At 46.8% G+C, this 19,397-nt stretch overlaps 1 protein-coding gene across 5 annotated transcripts in view; it reads right to left on the minus strand.

Moving 5' to 3' along the window:
* oxr1a (oxidation resistance 1a) overlaps positions 1–19,397 on the minus strand; it is a 142,358-nt gene that overhangs the window by 26,227 nt on the left and 96,734 nt on the right. For 4 of the 5 annotated variants that reach the window (XM_048261777.1, XM_048261779.1, XM_048261775.1 and 1 more), the window contains 3 exons: positions 18,016–18,098; positions 6,292–6,399; positions 4,836–4,949 (listed from right to left, as the gene is read on the minus strand). In XM_048261777.1, coding sequence (XP_048117734.1) covers positions 4,836–4,949; positions 6,292–6,399; positions 18,016–18,098 — 305 coding nt within the window. The remainder of the gene's footprint in view (positions 1–4,835; positions 4,950–6,291; positions 6,400–18,015; positions 18,099–19,397) is intronic. The other variant, XM_048261776.1, reaches the window with a different exon arrangement.

Below are 19,397 nucleotides of genomic sequence, written 5' to 3' on the forward strand. Positions count from 1 at the left end.
ATCAATTAAATAGCTCTACAAAGGCAGGCAGGCAGGGACGACTGGAGGAAGACTAATTGAACGGGCATTGACAAACACTGCTCACAGGTACAGATGACTAGCGCCGCCGTGAGTGTGATAAGCAGTTGTTGTCGCATCCTTGTCTTCAGATATCTTGGCCAAGCAGACAGGTGACATTGTTGCTAGCATGAGAATAGATGCTACTTATTTCTGAGAAAGCACTTAAGAGGATGCAACCCACCTGTGAAGGTAGCAACACAGGGTCTCCTGCTAGCTGATTTTTTTAGCCTCACCTGCCAGTCGCAGGTAGCAGATCACCAGCCAACCAATGCCAACCATATGACCGATGCATTTGACTGCGACCGCATTTGTTTGTCCACCCTGAGCAGACAGAGCAAACGCAGTCCTGACCACTGTGGTTTCCTAGTGGACTGTGGAGAAGCACTGATGCAACTGAGAGGAAAAGCTAGAGCACTGGCCAGCAGCCAATCCTGTACTGCAGAGATCAAAGGTAGAACATGTACTTCCCCCTGTCAGATACGAACAGGTATATTTTAAAGCCTGCAGTGATGGGATATTTTAAAAAACTCAGGGCTAAATTTATAAAAATAAAAATAAAATAAACTCTGCTCCTATTTGGGGAACAGTTGTACTGTCCACATAATCATATTTATTGAGCGAGAGCTGTGCTTCTTTGTCATCAGCTTTCTTTAGCACTAGAGATCTGTTGACTGTCACTGTTCTGCTTCTGACCGTAAATAGAGTGAAAAATGGCCCCTATCTGACCAGATCTGTAGCTCCACCTTGTGGACAGAATTGTCTTGCAAGGAGAGAACTCTGTCTGAACTTTGTGTACTGCCCGACATTTGCAGCCCACTGTGCAGTACGCAGTGACCCTCGGAAAAGCCATGACCTCTGATACTCATTAAACCGCCATGGGTCAGGAAGTGGCGACAACATCACATCCTGTCCTCTGAGCCTTGGTGTTTTTACTCAAAAACAAGGAGCCTGGCACCTGGCCAGAGGAAAACTACACACACACACACACACACACTCACACCACCTCTGACACCTCTTGACCGCTAGTGAACACCTACCGGGGACAGGTAATTAAATACACTGTCTCCCTGTTCCTCTGCCGGTCTATATTTAGTAGTGGGTCAGGAGAAGCAGGCTTAGCCAGCAGAGAGAAAAATGACCAAAAAGGAGGAGAAGGTGAGCCTGGACAGACGACCAGTCCCCCCACGATGGGAGACAAGGAGACAGAGGGCACAGCCAATGGGGTCAGAGGAGGAGAAGAGGGGAGAGGAGAAGAGGGGAGAGGAGAAGAGGGGAGAGGAGAAGAGAGAGTGAAAACAGGGAGGAGACAGCAACAAGCAACACAACCACACCAAAAGGTCAAGAGGGATATATATATATATATATATATATATATATATATATATACCATATATATATATAGGGGGGCGGATATATATATACGGAGGGGGAGGGGGCATATATATATAGGGATATATATATATATATATGGGGAGGGAGGGCAGGGGGGAGGGGCGGAGGGAGGAGGAGAGAGAGAGGGAGCAGAGAGAGAGAGGAGCAGAGAGAGAGAGAGAGAGAGAGAGAGAGAGAGAGGGAGAGAGAGAGAGAGAGAGAGAGAGAGAGGAGAGAGAGAGAGAGAGAGAGAGAGGAGAGCAAGCAATCCTGCCAGGCACACACGCACAGACTGGCAGAAGCTGGCAGGTGGACTAATGACGGAACACCTGTCCGGCCAGCCGAGCAGAGACGGCTCCATCCTGCTGTCAACCCAACATGGCTCCAGCCCTGCCCCTCTGCCCATCAGAGCGGAGAGAGAGAGAGAGAGAGAGAGAGGGGGAGAGAGAGGGAGAGAGAGAGGGGAGAGAGAGGGGAGAGAGAGAGAGGGAGAGAGAGAGGGAGAGCGGGAGAGAGAGAGAGAGAGGGGGAGAGAGATAGAGAGAGAGAGGGGGAATGATCTCAGAATGGTCCCATCTGCTACAAAGGGTACATTTGCTCAGGTGCATCTAAACCTGTTGTGATTCTCTGGAATTAGCACAAAGTGCCCTGACGATGTTATTGGCCAGTGACTCAGCACATCAGAACAGAAGCGCAGTGACTGGCAAGACCAGGCATGACACTAGAGTCTACATCCAGGTTGGTTGGCCTCCGAGTATGTAATGACATCCCAGCTGAAATCCATCCAATCCGAGAGTGACTTTGGCAAAATACAGGCCGTCATGCTGAAAGGCATTCATATCTAAATCACTGTGCCAGCCCCCTCTAATGGAGGAGAAAGAGAGAGAGAGGGAGAGAGGGAGAGAGAGAGGGAGAGAGAGAGAGAGAGGGAAAGAGAGAGAGGAGAGAGAGAGAGAGAGAGGGAAAGGGAGAGCGAGGGGGAGAGAGGGAGAGAGAGAGAGCGAGAGAGAGAGAGAGAGAGAGAGAGAGGGAAAGAGAGAGGGAGAGAGAGAGCGAGGGGGAGAGAGGAGTCTACTCTAGCCGGCCAGCCCACAGTAACAGCTTTCTAATTAAAAGACAGTTAGGAGGGTGAGGAGGCACTGTGGTTATATTAAAGCCCTGGTGCATGATGCTTAATCAAACAACACCTGCAGGAAGAGCGCGTCTTGGCATTCTCCTCTTCCTCCCTCACACACACTTGTGCTTTTGCCCCCCCCCCCCCACCCCTCTCTCTCAAATTCAAATATAAATTCAAAGTTGCTTTATTAGCATGACTTTATGGTAACAGTGTTGCCAAAATTAAAGCCAAAGCTATCTATCTCTCTATCTTTTTCTCTTACACACACACACTTACACACACACACAAACACACTTATACACACACACACACACACACACACACACACACACACACACACACACACTCTTACTCTCCCTCCCATCCTTTATCTCTCCTTCCTTTCTAATGTCTCTCCTCTTCCTGTCCTCTGCACCTCATTCTCTCTGCGCCGCCTTGATATTTTTGATACATTTCTATTTTTGCTTGGTCACACTGGCTGTGGCTACTGAGTGTCCATCCACATCAGTGGCACAGGTGAGGGGGCAACACACATGTCGGTGAAAGATCATTACTGTCACACATCCTACTGGCACCCACTGCTGCCCTTTGTCAAGGATGGGTATCTGCAAAACGGCTTCACCAGCAGAGACAAGCAAGGGCTTTCTGAACTGCTCTACTATACTGTACTGTACTATACTGTGTGTGTGTGTGTGTGTGTGTGTGTGTGTGTGTGTGTGACACAGAGAGAGAGAGAGAGAGAGAGAGAGAGAGAGCAAACACAATTCTTTTATCCTTACTGTGTCAAGAAGAATCTCAATCTGCATTGCTTTCCAACAGACATACAAGAGGGATTTAAAGGGTTGCGGAGGGCATGCTGCCAATTAACATACAACACCAAACACACATTACCATCCATCAGCTCGGAGTCTTTCTTCTTGGCAGAGGACTAGCCATTGTCTATGGCCAGTAGGGTGGTTCACAATATAATGGTATGACTAAAAGTTTTCCAAATTTTGCCAGATCGCATTTTGCCTTGTTCCTATTGACATTTTGAACATCTGTACCAAAACTTGAGCCAATAGGACGCCAGTAAAGGGTGGCACACTTTTTCACAACTGCTCAACCTAAGAATGCATAACTTTCGCAGGAACCAGAAACATGAACAAAATAAAAGATAAGTATGGTCATTAATAATCTCTCCCTGTACTTATACTAAATGAGTAAGAACATTAGAACAGTTAAAACACTATTCGGTGTATGATGACTTTGTTCTTTTTGATACTTTATCTCTGTGTCCTTGCACAACACGGAGCAAAAAATTGCTTTTGGTCTTCGCTTCAAGACAGATTGTTGACAGCTGCTAATAAGGGCAATGCCTCTCTCTGGCATTGATGACCTTCAAGGAATTAACTTTTTGACGAGATTCTCATCTGTGAGAATGGACCTCACATTATCAGGGTTACTTCTGCCATCCATTTGGCCTTCAGTAAGAACCTCAAAGAAGGGATTGAGCAGCTGCAGTGACGAGGCCAGAGATGGTAGCTGTAATTGCTCTTGTGGAAGAAAGACTTGGCATCAAGTTTTGAGCATCTTCCAAGGCCGCTCTTTCAAGATTTCAGCATTGTCTCTTTTTTTTCAACATCAACACAACAACAACAACAACAGGTTACATTTATTTAGCGCTTTTCTCAACACTCAAAGCGCTTCACAGGGAAGGGGGGACCTCACTAACCACCACCAATGGTGGTGAGCTGAGCATCAAAAAATGCCAGGGCGACGAGTTCTTCAGATACCACAAATGTCATCCAATGCTCTTCAATGCAGAATCTGCAATGGTTTTATCCGGATACCAATACATCATGTATTGTTTGTGTGTCAATATTGTGAAAAAGTGTGCCACGCCTAAATGTGCAGCAATTGACTCCATTTTTGGTACAGATGCTTACAATGCCAATTGGAACAAGACAAAACGTGATCTGGCAAAATTCGGTGAAAATTAATTTTGTGAACCACCCTAATGGCCAGCACCCACTCCCACAGAAATCAGAGAGATGGATGAACAACTCGAGACTCGGGCAAACTCAGCAATGTATAAGGAACTCTGCTACAAAGGCTAGTTCATCCCTAACTGTCTACACATACAGTTTAATGGGTACATCCAGTATGAACTGAATGCAGTGTGAGTGTGTGTGTGTGTGTGTGTGTGTGTGTGTGTCTGAAAGAGAGATACAGAGAGAGTGTGTGTATGCGTGTGTGTATGTGTGTGTGTGTGTGTGTGTGTGTGTGTGTGTGTGTGTGGACGTACCGTCACCTTCTCTAAGTCAGCCTCGGAGGAGGTGGGCGACAGGGGGCTGACGGGGCTGAGGGAGGGGGAGCTGCCCACACTGGACACGTACTCGGGGTCAGGAACATACAGAACCTGCACACACAACCCAGCTGCGTTTACACAGGCCAGAGGCACACACACACAAAACACACACACACACACACACACACACACACACACACACACACACACACCCTTTAGACACACACACACACACACACACACACACACACACACACACACACACACACACTCTCTCTTTAGACACACACACACACACACACACACACAGTCTCTTTCAGACACACACACACACACACACACACACACAGACACACACACACACTCTCTCCTAACACCACACACACACACACACACACACACACATACACTTCTTTTCAGACACACACACACACACACACACACACACACACAGACAGACACAGACACAGGCACAAACATACACAAACATTTGGGTAAAACAAATGCCTCCACCCACAATGTAACCAAAAGTCAACAGCTTTTGATGCCATTGAAGCCCAGATGTAGACACATTTAGGAAAGGACAGAGGCGAGGAAAATAGACAGCAGGGACATGGCTTATTATCTTTGTGTGTGTGTGTGTGTGTGTGTGTGTGTGTGTGTGTGTGTGTGTGTGTGTGTGTGTGCGCGTGTGTGTGTGTGTGTATGTGTGTGTGTGTGTGTGCGCGTGTGTGTGTGTGTGTGGCTTGTTCTCTGTTGGTCAAAAATTATTGCGGTCTGTACCTTTGATGTGGGTTAAACATTGGTGAAAAACAAAACTGGCCACTGCAGGCTAAATGCTGACCGCGCACACGCTCTTGGTCCATGTGTGCATGTGCCTGCCGTTATGTCCCCATCAGTGACAGAGGGGGAAAACCTGCTCAAGCAGATTATGATTGTGTGTGTGTGTGTGTGTGTGTGTGATAGGGGTGGAGCATCCAGAGCACTGCAATGGTCATCACTGCTCTCTTCTCCAGCACCAAAGAACACACTGAACTGTGCATTGCCATGGTAGTACTGCAAAGTGCATCCATGTGTGTGTGAGTGTGTGAGTGTGTGTGTGTGTGGAGGGGGGTATTCTAAAGCCTAACAGAACTGGACCAAATGCATGTGGACAGTGGCGGTGAAGAGTATTGTTTTATCTTGTCTGTCTGTCATGTCTGTAGACGTGAGGCCTCCTGTTGGTGGCCAGTGGAATATTCAAAAATGCTGGAATGGTCAAAAATGCTAAACCGTGGAGGTCAAACGGCCATTTGGGAGAGGAGAACTGTAGCAGTGTGGAGGTCAGAGAGAGGAGTGATAGAGAGTGGGTGTGAGGAGAGAGAGGAGTGATAGAGAGTGGGTGTGAGGAGAGAGAGAGGAGTGATAGAGAGTTGGTGTGAGGAGAAAGAGGGAGGGAGGGAGGGTTTCACACCTGTCCGGGGACCACATTTCTGGAGAACAGCTTGTTGAGCTGCACCAGCTCATTGGGCGTGGTGTCAAACTTCAGGGCTATACTGTTCAGTGTGTCCCGAGATTCCACCTAGATCACACACACACACACACACACACACACACACACACACACACAACAAGAGGAAAGAGAAAGAATAAAAAACAAGGGAAAAGAGAACACAGGACGAGGCTAGCGATTCTGCTGTATACGCTGCCAAGCTTACAGGTGACTGACTTGTCTGAGATTCGTGATTAATAGTCTCTGAAGTGCTGTGGGTGTTTCAGATGAAGGTGAGCACTGACAAACTATGTGTGGGTTGTGCGAGTGAGAAAGCCTGTGGCATCTTCAGCGACGGTCGGCACTTGCTTTAGCCTGTGGAGAAGGAACGTTCCGGTGAAAAACAGAAATAAAATGTTGTCCACATTGTTTAAAGAGGCTGGCCAGAGCGTGACCGATGAGTGTGCAGTCATGAGAAAGAGAGAGAAAAAAGACAGACAGAGAGAGAGAGAGACCAGACGCTGTACAAATGCAAGGCAAACAGTAATGAAGGACAGTGCCGCACTGTCTACCGTCACACAGTTCAGGCAACTCACTTCGACACACACACACACACACACACACACACACACACACACACAAAGAAACACAGAACAATAGCAAAAGCATTCAGCTTGTAATCCAGCGGAATGTCACCTGACACACACCACTCATCCCTTCTCCTGGTTATTCACACAAAGCCAAAGTTTCCCCATTACACACCATCACAGGGGGGAGAGGAAGCAGAGCTATCCCTCAGGAGGAACAACATTAGTCCACATTAAACCATGTCTACTAAATCAACCCGCTAAAGCCGAGCCTGGTTAGTACCGATCCAAATCCAAATTCGCCAAAGGTTCGTCTGGGTGTTCCAGGGCTAGCTTAAGCTTGCACTCCACCTCAAATCCAACAAGATGTGACATCCAAAGCACAGGCATTCATATCTGTGAAACTGCATTGCGTGGAAATAAAGTGTGGTTATAGTCTACCAAACCAAGTATAAATGTTACTGTATAGGTGGGACAAATATATTAATTTCTGATCTACTTGGACAGAACAGACATTTTTCTTACTATTGAGTGAGAGACACATTGCATTCAGCAAAACACACGTCATACACTCATGGCTCCAACTTCCCACTTAGTTTTATATTACACTCTGACAACACTGTGCTGACTAGATGCACGCCCACCGTGTGCTGGGGGGCAGCTGTGGCCTACTTGTTAGGGCTTCGGACTTGTAACCGAAGGGTTGCCGGTTCGATCCCCGACCAGTAGGAAAAATGTGGGCGGGTGGAAGTGGTTGAGCACAGCTCTCCCATGCCCACATCCACGGCTGAAGTGCCCTTGAGCAAGGCACCTAAACCCTCACTGCTCCCCGAGCGCCACTGTAGCAGGCAGCTCACTGCGCCAGGATTAGTGTGTGCTGTGTGTGTTTCACTAATTCGCGGATTGGGACAATTGCAGAGACCAAAAAGAGTATATATACTTATACTTACTTGTATGTCTGAGAGACAGCACAGGCTAAATCTTTCCACTTCTTTCAGTTCCCCCCAACCCCCAGCAGCAGGCCTGTTGATGGCAGTCCTTGTCTTGGTTGTCATGGTGACAAGCGGTGGACAGTGCATGCTGGTCAGCACTTCGCCGTGCACCGCACTGCTTTCTGCAGACACAGCGGGGGTGTTGGGGAAAGTTGGGAGAGAGGAGCGTCGATTTCCAGCGGAGAGCCCCCCTCCCAGGGGAAGACAGGGCCAGCTGGAGTAGATAACCCCCTCCCTCCCCAAGCAGAGCTATGCTCATCCAGACCTGTTTCTTTATTTAACATAATGAACAGATTCTTGTTAGAAGGCTGGACTATCTACACTGCTTGACTCGTGTGGATAGTAAGAAATCTCACCCTAGAGGACTCATTACTGTCTGCGGGGTGGACCTGGTTTCATGTCTTTGCATATCATCCTGAATTCACCATCACAGTTTGTGCTCTCCCTGGCAAAAGCATGTCGAGTACTACCTTCTTCAACGTTTAGCCAGAAAATAGCTTGAATCTGGCCTTAACACACTTGTCAGAAGACAACAGATTATCATGGCTAATCTGACAAGACAAAGTGTCACTTAACCTACAGAAATGGTTAATCAACATGTGTCACACCAGTATGCTGTCCAAGCAGCTCTTCCAGCCTGATTTGCATAAACTAGCCTACAACACAGGCATACATAGCCTGTGACATTCTAGAAGTTTCAGCCACTGGGGGGTTGAGAACATCTTTAGAAACACTTTGGTCATGCTAATTGACCCGAGGCCTGTTCTGCGTCTGACAACCAGGAATGAGAGGAGAGCATTGACCCCGGCCCTCTGGCACTCTATTGACCTAACCACACCATGACTGCAGTGCTCTTTGACTTGTAATGACAAAAACGCAAACAAGCCGAGTCTGGGCAGGGACTAGCCAATGCATGTCTGCAGTGGTCAGCAGTGGGTTGGTCAAGACATTACCACGTCAATGATTGCTTTATACTTTTGGGGAACAATTTCCTCTCAATGTTTCAAAGCTTTGCGTCGTGGCCTATATTACCAACTCAAATGTCCATTATTTTTCTGACAACTGAACGCCGTACCGTCCATCCGCTTACATATTTTGTCCACGATGTAACAAAAATACACCATTTGTAGTGGTGAAATCAAAAACGTATCCCAAAAAGAAGGCACAAGAGTCTGGCATAGAAGTTCTATGCGTAGAAATGTTTTTTCTGTCAGAAATTAAAAATTACAAACCGAAACATCTCCAGATTCTAGCTAGCTTCTCTTTGACTGCCCTTCCTTTTTATACCATTAGGGGGCACCTCTCAGTGAGCTGGGTCCCGCTTTATCCATTTTGTTATTTGAGTCGGTACCCTGAATCATTTTTTTTCTGCACCTGTTTTCTTAGCAATCATGTTTTTTTTCCGCTGACTCGGCACTGAACTCTGCCTCAACTCTCTCCGTCCTTGCATGATTCACTATGCTATGGTCTTCTTACAATGATACCATTACTTTAAGGCTTGGTTTTGAATGTATTTAAAAGACTAAGACTAACATATAAAATCAAACAGTCTACAGTATGCTTATGTCAGTGTTATATCAGATTACCATGAAGGTTACAACAACTCATTTTCCCACACTACCGGTACTATTCACACTAATCTCAAAATCCACATTTCTAACTGCACTGTGAGTCACGTAGGATAAGAAAGCACATGGAAATGAATATTACTGTGAGACGCTGCCTCCCCTCTCATTGTGTGAGTAGATCCACTGCTGTTTGAATCGTTCGGCTTGGTGCAGGGGCTGCATCATCGCTCCGATGAGTCAGCCACTGATGTCACACTGACGGGTGGGGGTCTATGTAAATCAGGTAGGGTACAATCATATCCCTAACCTTGTTCTACTTCTGATGGCCTTTTAAAAAATCACACGCAGCCTCATACAACACATTGGCACGTCGGCTGGTAATCATGCTAATGGTCCATGTAATGGTATGCGCCTTGTTTATGTTTATGTGCAGAGCCACATCAATCAGCTGTAATAGACAGCACATGCAGATTATTTCTTTTTAATATCTGCCGGAAAAGTTAAAGGTGTCAGTCATCATCTGTCACTTTTCAAATCACCCTTTGCCTGTAATACATATGGCGCTTATTCATATTAAGAGGTGCATAACAAGGTCTGCAAGTTGCAGTCATCTGCATAATTCCTTTCTCATGGAGATATTTAGTTTGAAGTAACATTTAAAACAGCCACAAGCATTTTGAATAGTTGGAACGGGGCCACTTCCAGCAAACTGAAAATGCTCCCAGAAGGTTCTACTCAAAACACAAATTGGTTGTTTTTGGGGATCTCCAGAAGGCAACAAAATGTAGAAAGAAGATCTTAATAGAGTTAAAAAAAATACTTTCCCATTTTATCCAGATGGGAACATCAGAAGTCAATATTCCCTACGCCCATGCACTGCCTCGGCTTTTTATCCTCCCTAATCTGGCACAGAACATTGATTTTCCTCAGAGTGCCGTTTGTGCCGATCTCATCCACGGGCTATTTATTTTTAGCCTCCTAGCGCTTCGTTTCAGAGCAAACACAACCTGCTCTGGCACCTTTTTCTTACGGAAATGCTACATCTCATCCTGTTTCATGGCGGAATTATCAGCTTAGCTTCTTGAACTACTGTAGCTACAACCCATTTTTTAAATCCCAGCTACACGTCCATACTCCATCAACACGTCAGGTTTTTGCAGCTCTTGTTGGAGTCCTACTGTAGGATTATGGAAAGACTCTTCATTCAGACATTTTAATTGAAAGATTAGCAGAGGACCAATCATGACTGTCTAAAAAAAGCATTCCATGACATGTGTTACAAAAACTAACAGAGAATCTCCGTTGGTAACCTCCATTGGTAACCTCAAAAGGCCCTTTGACATCAATCTGCCCGGTGGCGAGCCGAGTCATCGTTCAATTTGGTATTCTAATAATAGCTGTATTAATCAATGTGTCGAGGAGAGAGAAGGACATGTCACTGGATCACAACAGAGCAGCAGTGGAGAGGGCTGGAGAACCGTATCTTTTAAAGTTGCGGTCAATAGTGCCCTGTGTCCATTAGTCATCTGGTGTTAAGGATGACTGGCAAAACACATGTCTGAGGGAACTGGTTATTACAACTTTATACTTGGAGGGCTAGTTCTTGGAAGGGAGTAGGCTAGAGAGTCTACTTGTTATATTGATTATCTCAGGGTCGACCAGTGAAGACCTTTGGTGGGTCAGTAAGTTAAGTGGAGAAGACCTTGGGATTTTTCCAAGTGTTCCTTGAGGTGCCAAACTACTAACTACAAACTACCAACCCGTGCTATTGTCCTGCGGCAAATGTAGTCTGAGGTGAAAGCAAGTCACCTGCACTTGAAGTAGAGGGTGAGAGAGCTCTGTGCCCTTCTCTTTGGAGGGCTCTCACAGAGACGAATGGGTCAGATGACCACTTCCAGCCGCTCCAGCGAGCGCATGGCCTTTGAGATTCTGCCCAGTGATGGGCGATTAGCCCTGCGCACTCCAGCCTGTCTTTCACGGCTCCATTAACTCGGTAGGGCCTTTGTGTAATTAGTGACATCCATCCACATGTAAACCCTCAGCAACAACAGCAGTACCATACAGGAGACTCTCTATCTCTCTCTCTCTCCCTCTCTCTCTCTCTACTGCACAATTATAATTGTGCAGTAACAATATCTAGCCATAGCTAATACCAAAGCACCATTTTAACATTAAGAGAATTCCCTAAAACTTACTATATTCCCAAATACAGGCAAATAGGACTCATTATATGGGGGAAGGAGGGATGGGGGAGGAGATGGGATGATGGGCAATGGGTGCATCATCAAACTGGAAATAATGGGGGAGAAAAACAAAAAAACAAGGAACTGCTTAGAGCTGTTAAAGCTGAAGAATTCCTTTCCTGCTGAGCTTTTTAGCATGCTTTAGCATGACATTTGCCATAGAGAATTCCTTTCCTGCTGAGCTTTTTAGCATACTTTAGCATGACATTTGCCATAGAGAATTCGGTCATTGCTACCGTCGCAGCATGCACTGTCAAGCGGCACCGCTGATCATTTAAGGGCTTAATTTTAGAAGCGTTGCATTGTACGGATGACATTGCCCTAATCAGGACACGAAAGGAGAGATTAGCTACTGAAAGAACTCTCTTCTCTATGTGGTGTGTGTGTGTGTGTGTGTGTGTGTGTATTGCGTACATGTATACTGTATTTTTGTGTGCATGTGTGTGTGTGTGTATGTGTGTTCTGCTGCTTCAAGCTTCACACACATCACACACACACACACACACACACAAACAGAATAGAATAGACACTTTCGATTTGTTCTTCTCTAAAAGAGGTGAAAAACCTCCTCACATCATGACACAATGCCTTTATGCCTTTCCTGACTCCAGCTTTTTTTCACTGTCCAATATGTCTAGAAGCCCACACCACTTACACTGTTTCTGTGGATCTTCCTGAATGTAGACCATCCATTTTTTAATTTATTATTCACACAGTTAGTACTCCTCCGCGGCAAGAAACTGTACAGAAAACCTTAGGTACTGCACATACAATACAAGCATGGTTAAAGACACACACTTCACTGTCTGATGTGATATGTTTGCAACAGTGTGAAGTTCCATCATAGTGGAAACCAGGAGGTGGTGAAGTGGCGCTGTTACCATGGTCACCTCACACACAGCACCTTAGTTCAGTTCAAAACAAGCACTCAAGGTGAGGCTACGTGAGCTCTAAGACTGCTATTATCCCTGAGTGCCAACTGTGCTAATGGGTAACTTTCATGCTCTTCATTCAATGGAGAGAGGGAATCGAGCAGCAGTACTGAGGATAGGTGAGAAAGTATTATTCACATTCAAACCCAGTACTTAAAGACGCTGAGCAGTGTTAGCATTATTCACATTCAAACCCAGTACTTAAAGACGCTGAGCAGTATTAGCATTTTTCCGACAAAGCCCTGTCAGTCTTAAGCACGGTAGGAGTCAAACCATTCTTTCAATTAAAATTGCGTGCATTATGCAAAGTAATGCATAGCACCACTTACAACTGGACATGCTTAAATAAGCACTGACCACAAACTTCTTCTCTATCCTGACAATCCTTCTTCTTCCCTTCCCTTGACCTGACTCTTTTTGCCAGTTGTTTTGAATAAAAGCATCAGCTAAATCACTAAATGTAAATTTAAATGTAAAGGTAATGGGCATTGGGCAGGCAGGGACAGTTAGGAAGTTTCCTCATCTCTCGCGAAGGTGCGGATATAAAACCCAATCGGATGCTACACCACCATCTCCCGTAGATGAAAGGATGCCAACGAATACAGCTGGGTTGGAATGAAGCTTTAGTAGCTGGGTACAGAGCCAATGGGCAAGTATTTTAAGTACACGGGATTATGAATATCCCATTGCATTTCCTATCAGTAGCCTATATTGCTTAAGTCCTGTGTAAACTTTGATTTATTCATGCAGCAGTTTACAAGGGAGGTAAGGTCACGCGAGCGGCTGATCAACTGTCAATATGCACATTTTGAATGTACATGGATACGCCCACGATTTGTCTAAAGGAATAATAATAATGAATGTCTAGTTTCGATGCTAAGTGTGTAATAAACATATAAAGTTAAACTTATAATTAAAAGCTTTCACTTGTTTTGATTCTATCCCACAGTTAGATACTGAACACCAAATACGACTCATGAGAGCAGTGCACAGGAAAGAGCGTTGAGTCTGCCTTAGTAATTTGTTAACACAAATTACAGTGGAGGAGACACCAGGAGGTGAGGACTTTCACTCTGGGTTTTAAATCTCCTGGCATGCCTGTTTACAGACTGCCTGTGCCAAGAAGGCTGAGTAATCCCACTGAGGAGATGAGCCTGGAAAACAAAAGGCCCCAGTCTGCCGTGGGTGTGTGTTTGGGGATATATATGGAGGGCGGCTTGACACCATCTCAGACAGGTGGTGATTAGTGTGGTGCTGAAGCGTCCCATTCTCAACGTCTCCCCTTGGTGCCATTTCCTCCTCAGCGGCGCCCTTCTTGGCTTTCTCACTTGGCCCAGGGTTAACCAATTGGTGGGTTTATCTGACGTAGAGTATACACCGGTTATGGCAGTCAAATTATGGAGAAAAAGAAAGAGAGAGAGAGAGAGAGAGAAACAAAGAGAGAAGGTGAGAGTGAATGAAGAAAAATTATGGATAAAAGCACAGCAGCGAAAGGAAAACTTGATATGGTGGCTGAGAGAGAGGAGGAGAAACGAAAGACTGAATTTAGGAGGAAAAGGAGGCAAGAGCAAGAGAGGCAAACTGGTTGTGGATAGAGCGGTTGAAAGGCTTTCCTATCCTGTAGGCCCCAGCAGATTACTGGGCTATCGGGCGCCGGCTGTGTGCAGAAGCGGAGTGCGAGATGACCGTTTTAAGATAAGAACGCTTTTCCTTGGCGCTGGAGTGGCTCCCGACCTCTCTCTCTGGACAGCCAACAGCGGCCACAGCACTGGCTCTCTCTCCCCTCCATTTTTGCTTGTCATTCCTGGGCAATTCCACAGAAAATTACATTTTTTGTAACATCCATAACACCAATAAAATGTGATGGTGTGGTATGATGTGAATGATTACATGAAATTTGAGCATTTGCTATTTTTGACTGAAGACTGTATATGAGAAAAAATGCACAAAAATTGAATGTTATCATTCACATCATACAAATGCCAAGGCATTTCACTGAACGCCAGTGAATGTGACAAAAAGTCAATTTTCCGTGGAATTGCCCTCCTCTGTTCAGCTCACCTCTAGTTCTACTCTTTATGACTTGTTGTCGTTCATGCTCAACCTATGACCTCCAGGTGCCCTTCCACTTTGACTTGCTTACTCTCTGGTGCTCCTTTTGGTCTGTACCCACACTTCTGTACTTACTCTCTGGTGCTCCTTTTGGTCTGCTTTTGGTCTGTACCCACACTTCTGTACTTACTCTCTGGTGCTTCTTTTGGTCTGCTTTTGGTCTGTACCCACACTTCTGTACTTACTCTCTGGTGCTTCTTTTGGTCTGCTTTTGGTCTGTACCCACACTTCTGTACTTACTCTCTGGTGCTCCTTTTGGTCTGCTTTTGGTCTGCTTTTGGTCTGTACCCACACTTCTGTACTTACTCTCTGGTGCTCCTTTTGGTCTGCTTTTGGTCTGTACCCACACTTCTGTACACCCAGTCCTCCAGCTCGAGTGTTTATCTGGGTCTCCATGTAATTATCAGAGAGGCAGTGATCCAATTATCATTTTCTCTCTTTCCTCTCAGCTATCTGGGTTTCCTACCAACTCATCCATCCACCTATAAACCCATCCATCCATCCATCCGTCCATCCATCCATCCATCCATCCGTCGACCCATCCATCATCATATTGAGATTCTGTGCTGCCCGTGAGCGGAAGTTTGCTGGAGTAGGCTGGACACGGGAGATGCATGTGAAGATTTCAGTCCAAATGAATCGCCCACTCCTCAGACGGCCCTCTGCCATCTCGCCTTCGCTGGCCAATGTCCCACCATCCTCACTTCCTCTGCCAGACTCTGACTCTCTCTCTGTCTCTCTTTCTCTCACTCTCTTTCTCTCTATCTATCTCTATCTATCTCTATCACTCTCTCTCGGCTGTAGTGCTGCACACCTTTCACGCTCTGCTGGAAACAACGATGGCCTTGTCACACTGTCACTCCGGGCAGACAGAGACAGATCGACTGGAGTGAGAGTGGAGAGAGTCACGTGGGCTGGGGTGGGCTGGGCTGGGCTGGGGTGGGCTGGGCTGGACTATAGAGTGACACCTGCCCCCAGAACTTGGGGGGAACTGAAAGGTGTGAACGCTGAGAGACATGGGAACATGATGGGGTGTGTGTGTGCCTTGACACAGTGATGAGGACCACGGGGGAGACGAGGGAAGGAGAGAGAAAGGGACACAAACAAAGAGGTGAGAGTGAGAGAGACACACACAAAGAAAGGCACACAGAGAACGTGACAGACAGACAGAGACAAACAGACAGACAGACAGAGACAGACAGACAGTGACACAGACAGGCAGACAGAGACCGACAGACTGACGGACAGACAGAGAAATAAAACAACTGGACAGACAGTGACAAAGACAGGCAATAGACAAGAGATATAGAATAGACTAGATATAGGACAGGAATAGATAAGTAGATAAAAAGCAGAGAAGATAAAACATAGATAAGTGATATAGAAAAGCAGTAGGAATAGAAGTAGATATAGTTAAAGAGCAGTAGGAATAGATAAGTAGATATAGTTAAAGAGCAGTAGGAATAGATAAGTAGATATAGTTGAATAGATAAGTAGATATAGTTAAAGAGCAGTAGGAATAGATAAGTAGATATAGTTAAAGAGCAGTAGGAATAGATAAGTAGAGAGGCACAGAGGAGATAGCAAGGGAAGACAGACAGGGAGAGATATGTGGAGGAGGAGTGAGATGTGAAAGGGGACGCTTGCTATGAAATCAGGCTGCCATCAATCTGCCAGCCTTTCTTTCTACCTCTTCCACCCTCTGTCCCCATTCTCTCTCTCTAACCCCCTCTCTCTATCCCTCTATCCTCACCTCCAGACATGGCTCCAGTATACAGCACCTCTCTAAGCTCGCTCACACACACACACACACACACACACCTCTGTTACCAGGGAGAGACAGGAGAAGCTGTCTGCCTGCCTGCATGCCTGTCTAACAGCAGCGTGAATTTGAGGGTCATTTGAAGAACGTACAACCATCCAACCATTGTTAGCTAATGCTGGGGAATCAGAACACGCTCGCTCACTCACTCACTCACTCACTTCTGTTCTCACCTCTCTCTCTCTCCCCCCTTCTCCCGCAGACACATACACACCCATTTCTCTCTTCTCTCAATGCCTCCATCTCTCTCTCTCTCTCACACTCCATCTCTCTCTCTCTTCTCTCAATGCCTCCATCTCTCTCTCTCTCTCTCTTCTTACAAAGAGCCCAAATCAATAAAAATTCTAGTGCAGTTGGAAGGTCATTTGTGAACACAGTGGTGGAATGTCTGTTAATAAGAAATGCACACACTGAAAATCCACACACACAAGCACACACACAAACACACAAATTGAAAAACAACGAGCACATGTTTTGCTAATGCTGCTGTGTGTTGTCAGCCCACAGCCTCTCTCCCTCTCCTTCTCTGTGGCTGCTCCTCTCCTCTCCTCTTCTCTTCTCTCCTCTCCTCTCCTCTATTCTCTCCTCTCCTCTCCTCTATTCTCTCCTCTCCTCTCTTCTCCTCCTCTCCTCTCTCTCTCCTCTCCTCTCCTCTCCTCTATCCTCTCCTCTATTCTCTCCTCTCCTCTATTCTCTCCTCTCCTCTATTCTATTCTCTCCTCTCCTCTCCTCTATCCTCTCCTCTCCTCTTCTCTATTCTCTCCTCTCCTCTATTCTCTCCTCTCCTCTCTCTCCTCTCCTCTCCGCTCCTCTCCTCTCTTCTCCTCTCCTCTCTCCTGCGTGCTTGGCATCTCTCAGCCGCATGGCAGGGGAGAGGAGCGCGCCAGGGTCCTTATTTGTGACGCCAGCCACGCTGGCCAGATGTGGGCGCACATTCAGAGCCCAGAACCCCAACTACTAGCAACTCCTCTCCTCCTTCAGGTCGCCTGCTTGGAGCCAAACCCACCTCCTCCTTCAGGTCGCCTGCTGGGAGCCAAGCCCACCTCCTCCAAAAGGAGGAAAAAAAAATAAGAAAAACACGTGCAGACCACCACATGCAGCGGAACGCCATCAAAACAAAACACACCACAGCATCTTCCACACGCCTCCAAGCAGCTGGCAGCTCGCGTTCTCTGCTGATGAGAGCAGGGATCTCAAACACACACACACACACGCACGCACACACACATGTCGGTAGAGGCTGACAAAAATGACACTGACATCCGTAAACAATAAGCAGCAGCATGAGGAACTGGAGCACAGCAGAGAACATTCAAACCAGCACACGCGCGACAGAGGGACAGTGAGAAAGAATGACTGACTGACAGCCAGCCAGCCAGAGAGAGCGAGAGATCAGAGAGAGAGAGAGAGAGAGAGATGAAAAGAGAGGTGTTAGATCTCTAGGACTTACCGAGTACTCCATGGTCCCCTTAGGTCTCTGGAAGGACATGCGGCGTCCATCCTTCTTCTCTGTGCTTTTCTTCTGTCCAGTGTCTGAAAGCAAGCGAGGGAAAGAGCGCATTACATTCATGTTCCCCTCTCTCTCCACGCGCTCCGAGTGCCTGCTCGCGTGCTCTCCCGCTCTCTCCTCTCGGCTTCCCGCGTTCCGCACAGCGTCGTTTGCCTCGTTGGTTTTGTTTGCCCGTCCGTTCGTTCGTTGGCTCGCTCGCTCCTCAGAGCCCGGCGGGAAGGCAGCTCATTCGTCAGCCTGTGAGCTAGAGAGAGACGGCCAGCCAGCTAGAGCCGCACTGTGAGTGGAGCCTGATTCTCTCTCTCTCCCTTCCCATTCTCTCTCTTTCTTCCTCTCTCTCCCTAGCTCTCGCTCCGTATACCCCCCTGGTTCTCTCTGCCTCGCTCTCTCTCTCCCTCCCTCCCTCTCATTCTCTATCTCCCCCCCCTCTCTCTCTCATCCATAGCTCGGCACTGTGTCAGCCTCAAATTCGTTCTCACCTTGCTGTCTCTTCCGTGTGGCTGCTGTTAATATTCCAACACTGACCTGCCTGTGCTTGTGGGTGTGTGAGCCTGTGTGCCCATAAGCATCTGCATGGATGACTGTACAAGTGTGTGTGTGTGTGTGTGTGTGTTTTAGACATCATTTTGTGTGAATGTTTGTGTCCTTTATGCTCATGCATGGGTTTGTACAGTATGTCTGTGCATGTCTGTGTGCGTGTGTGTGTGTGCGCATGTGTGTGTGTGTTCACACTAACATCAGGGACACTAACATCACTACTGCTCAATATCCTCCATTATTGGAAGTCACCATATATGGAGAAAAAGGTGTTGTGTGTATCCATAAATCTGCTGTTTGAGATTGTCATCAGATCCACATTGGTGGATCATGCCTTAGCAATGTTCTGTATCTGTAACATTTATGTCCTTATGTACATTTATTATGAATTGTGGACATAAATAAAATAGTTAAAATGTGCACATGTGTGTGTGTGTGTGCATGTGTGTGTGTGTATGTATGTGTGTGTGTTCACACTAACATCAGGGACACTAACATCAACCCTGCTGCTAGGTGAGCGAAGAGACCGCGCCGGCCAAGCTGCGGGTTCCCTGGCGTGTGGCGCGGCTGCTGGCCGGGCCTCACCTGCTGAGGGCGTCAGTGTGTGTGTGTGTGTGTGTGTGTGTGTGTGCTGAGGGCGTGTGTGTGTGTGTGTGTGTGTGCTGAGGCGTGAGTGTGTGTGTGTGTGTGTGTGTGTGTGTGTGTGTGTGTGTGTGTGTGTGTGTGTGTGTGCTGAGGGCGTGAGTCACACGCCGCCACGGCTATTTCTGGGTCTGAAAAACAGG

Source organism: Alosa alosa, chromosome 13 (assembly GCF_017589495.1).
Source record: "Alosa alosa isolate M-15738 ecotype Scorff River chromosome 13, AALO_Geno_1.1, whole genome shotgun sequence".
NCBI lineage: Eukaryota > Metazoa > Chordata > Actinopteri > Clupeiformes > Clupeidae > Alosa > Alosa alosa.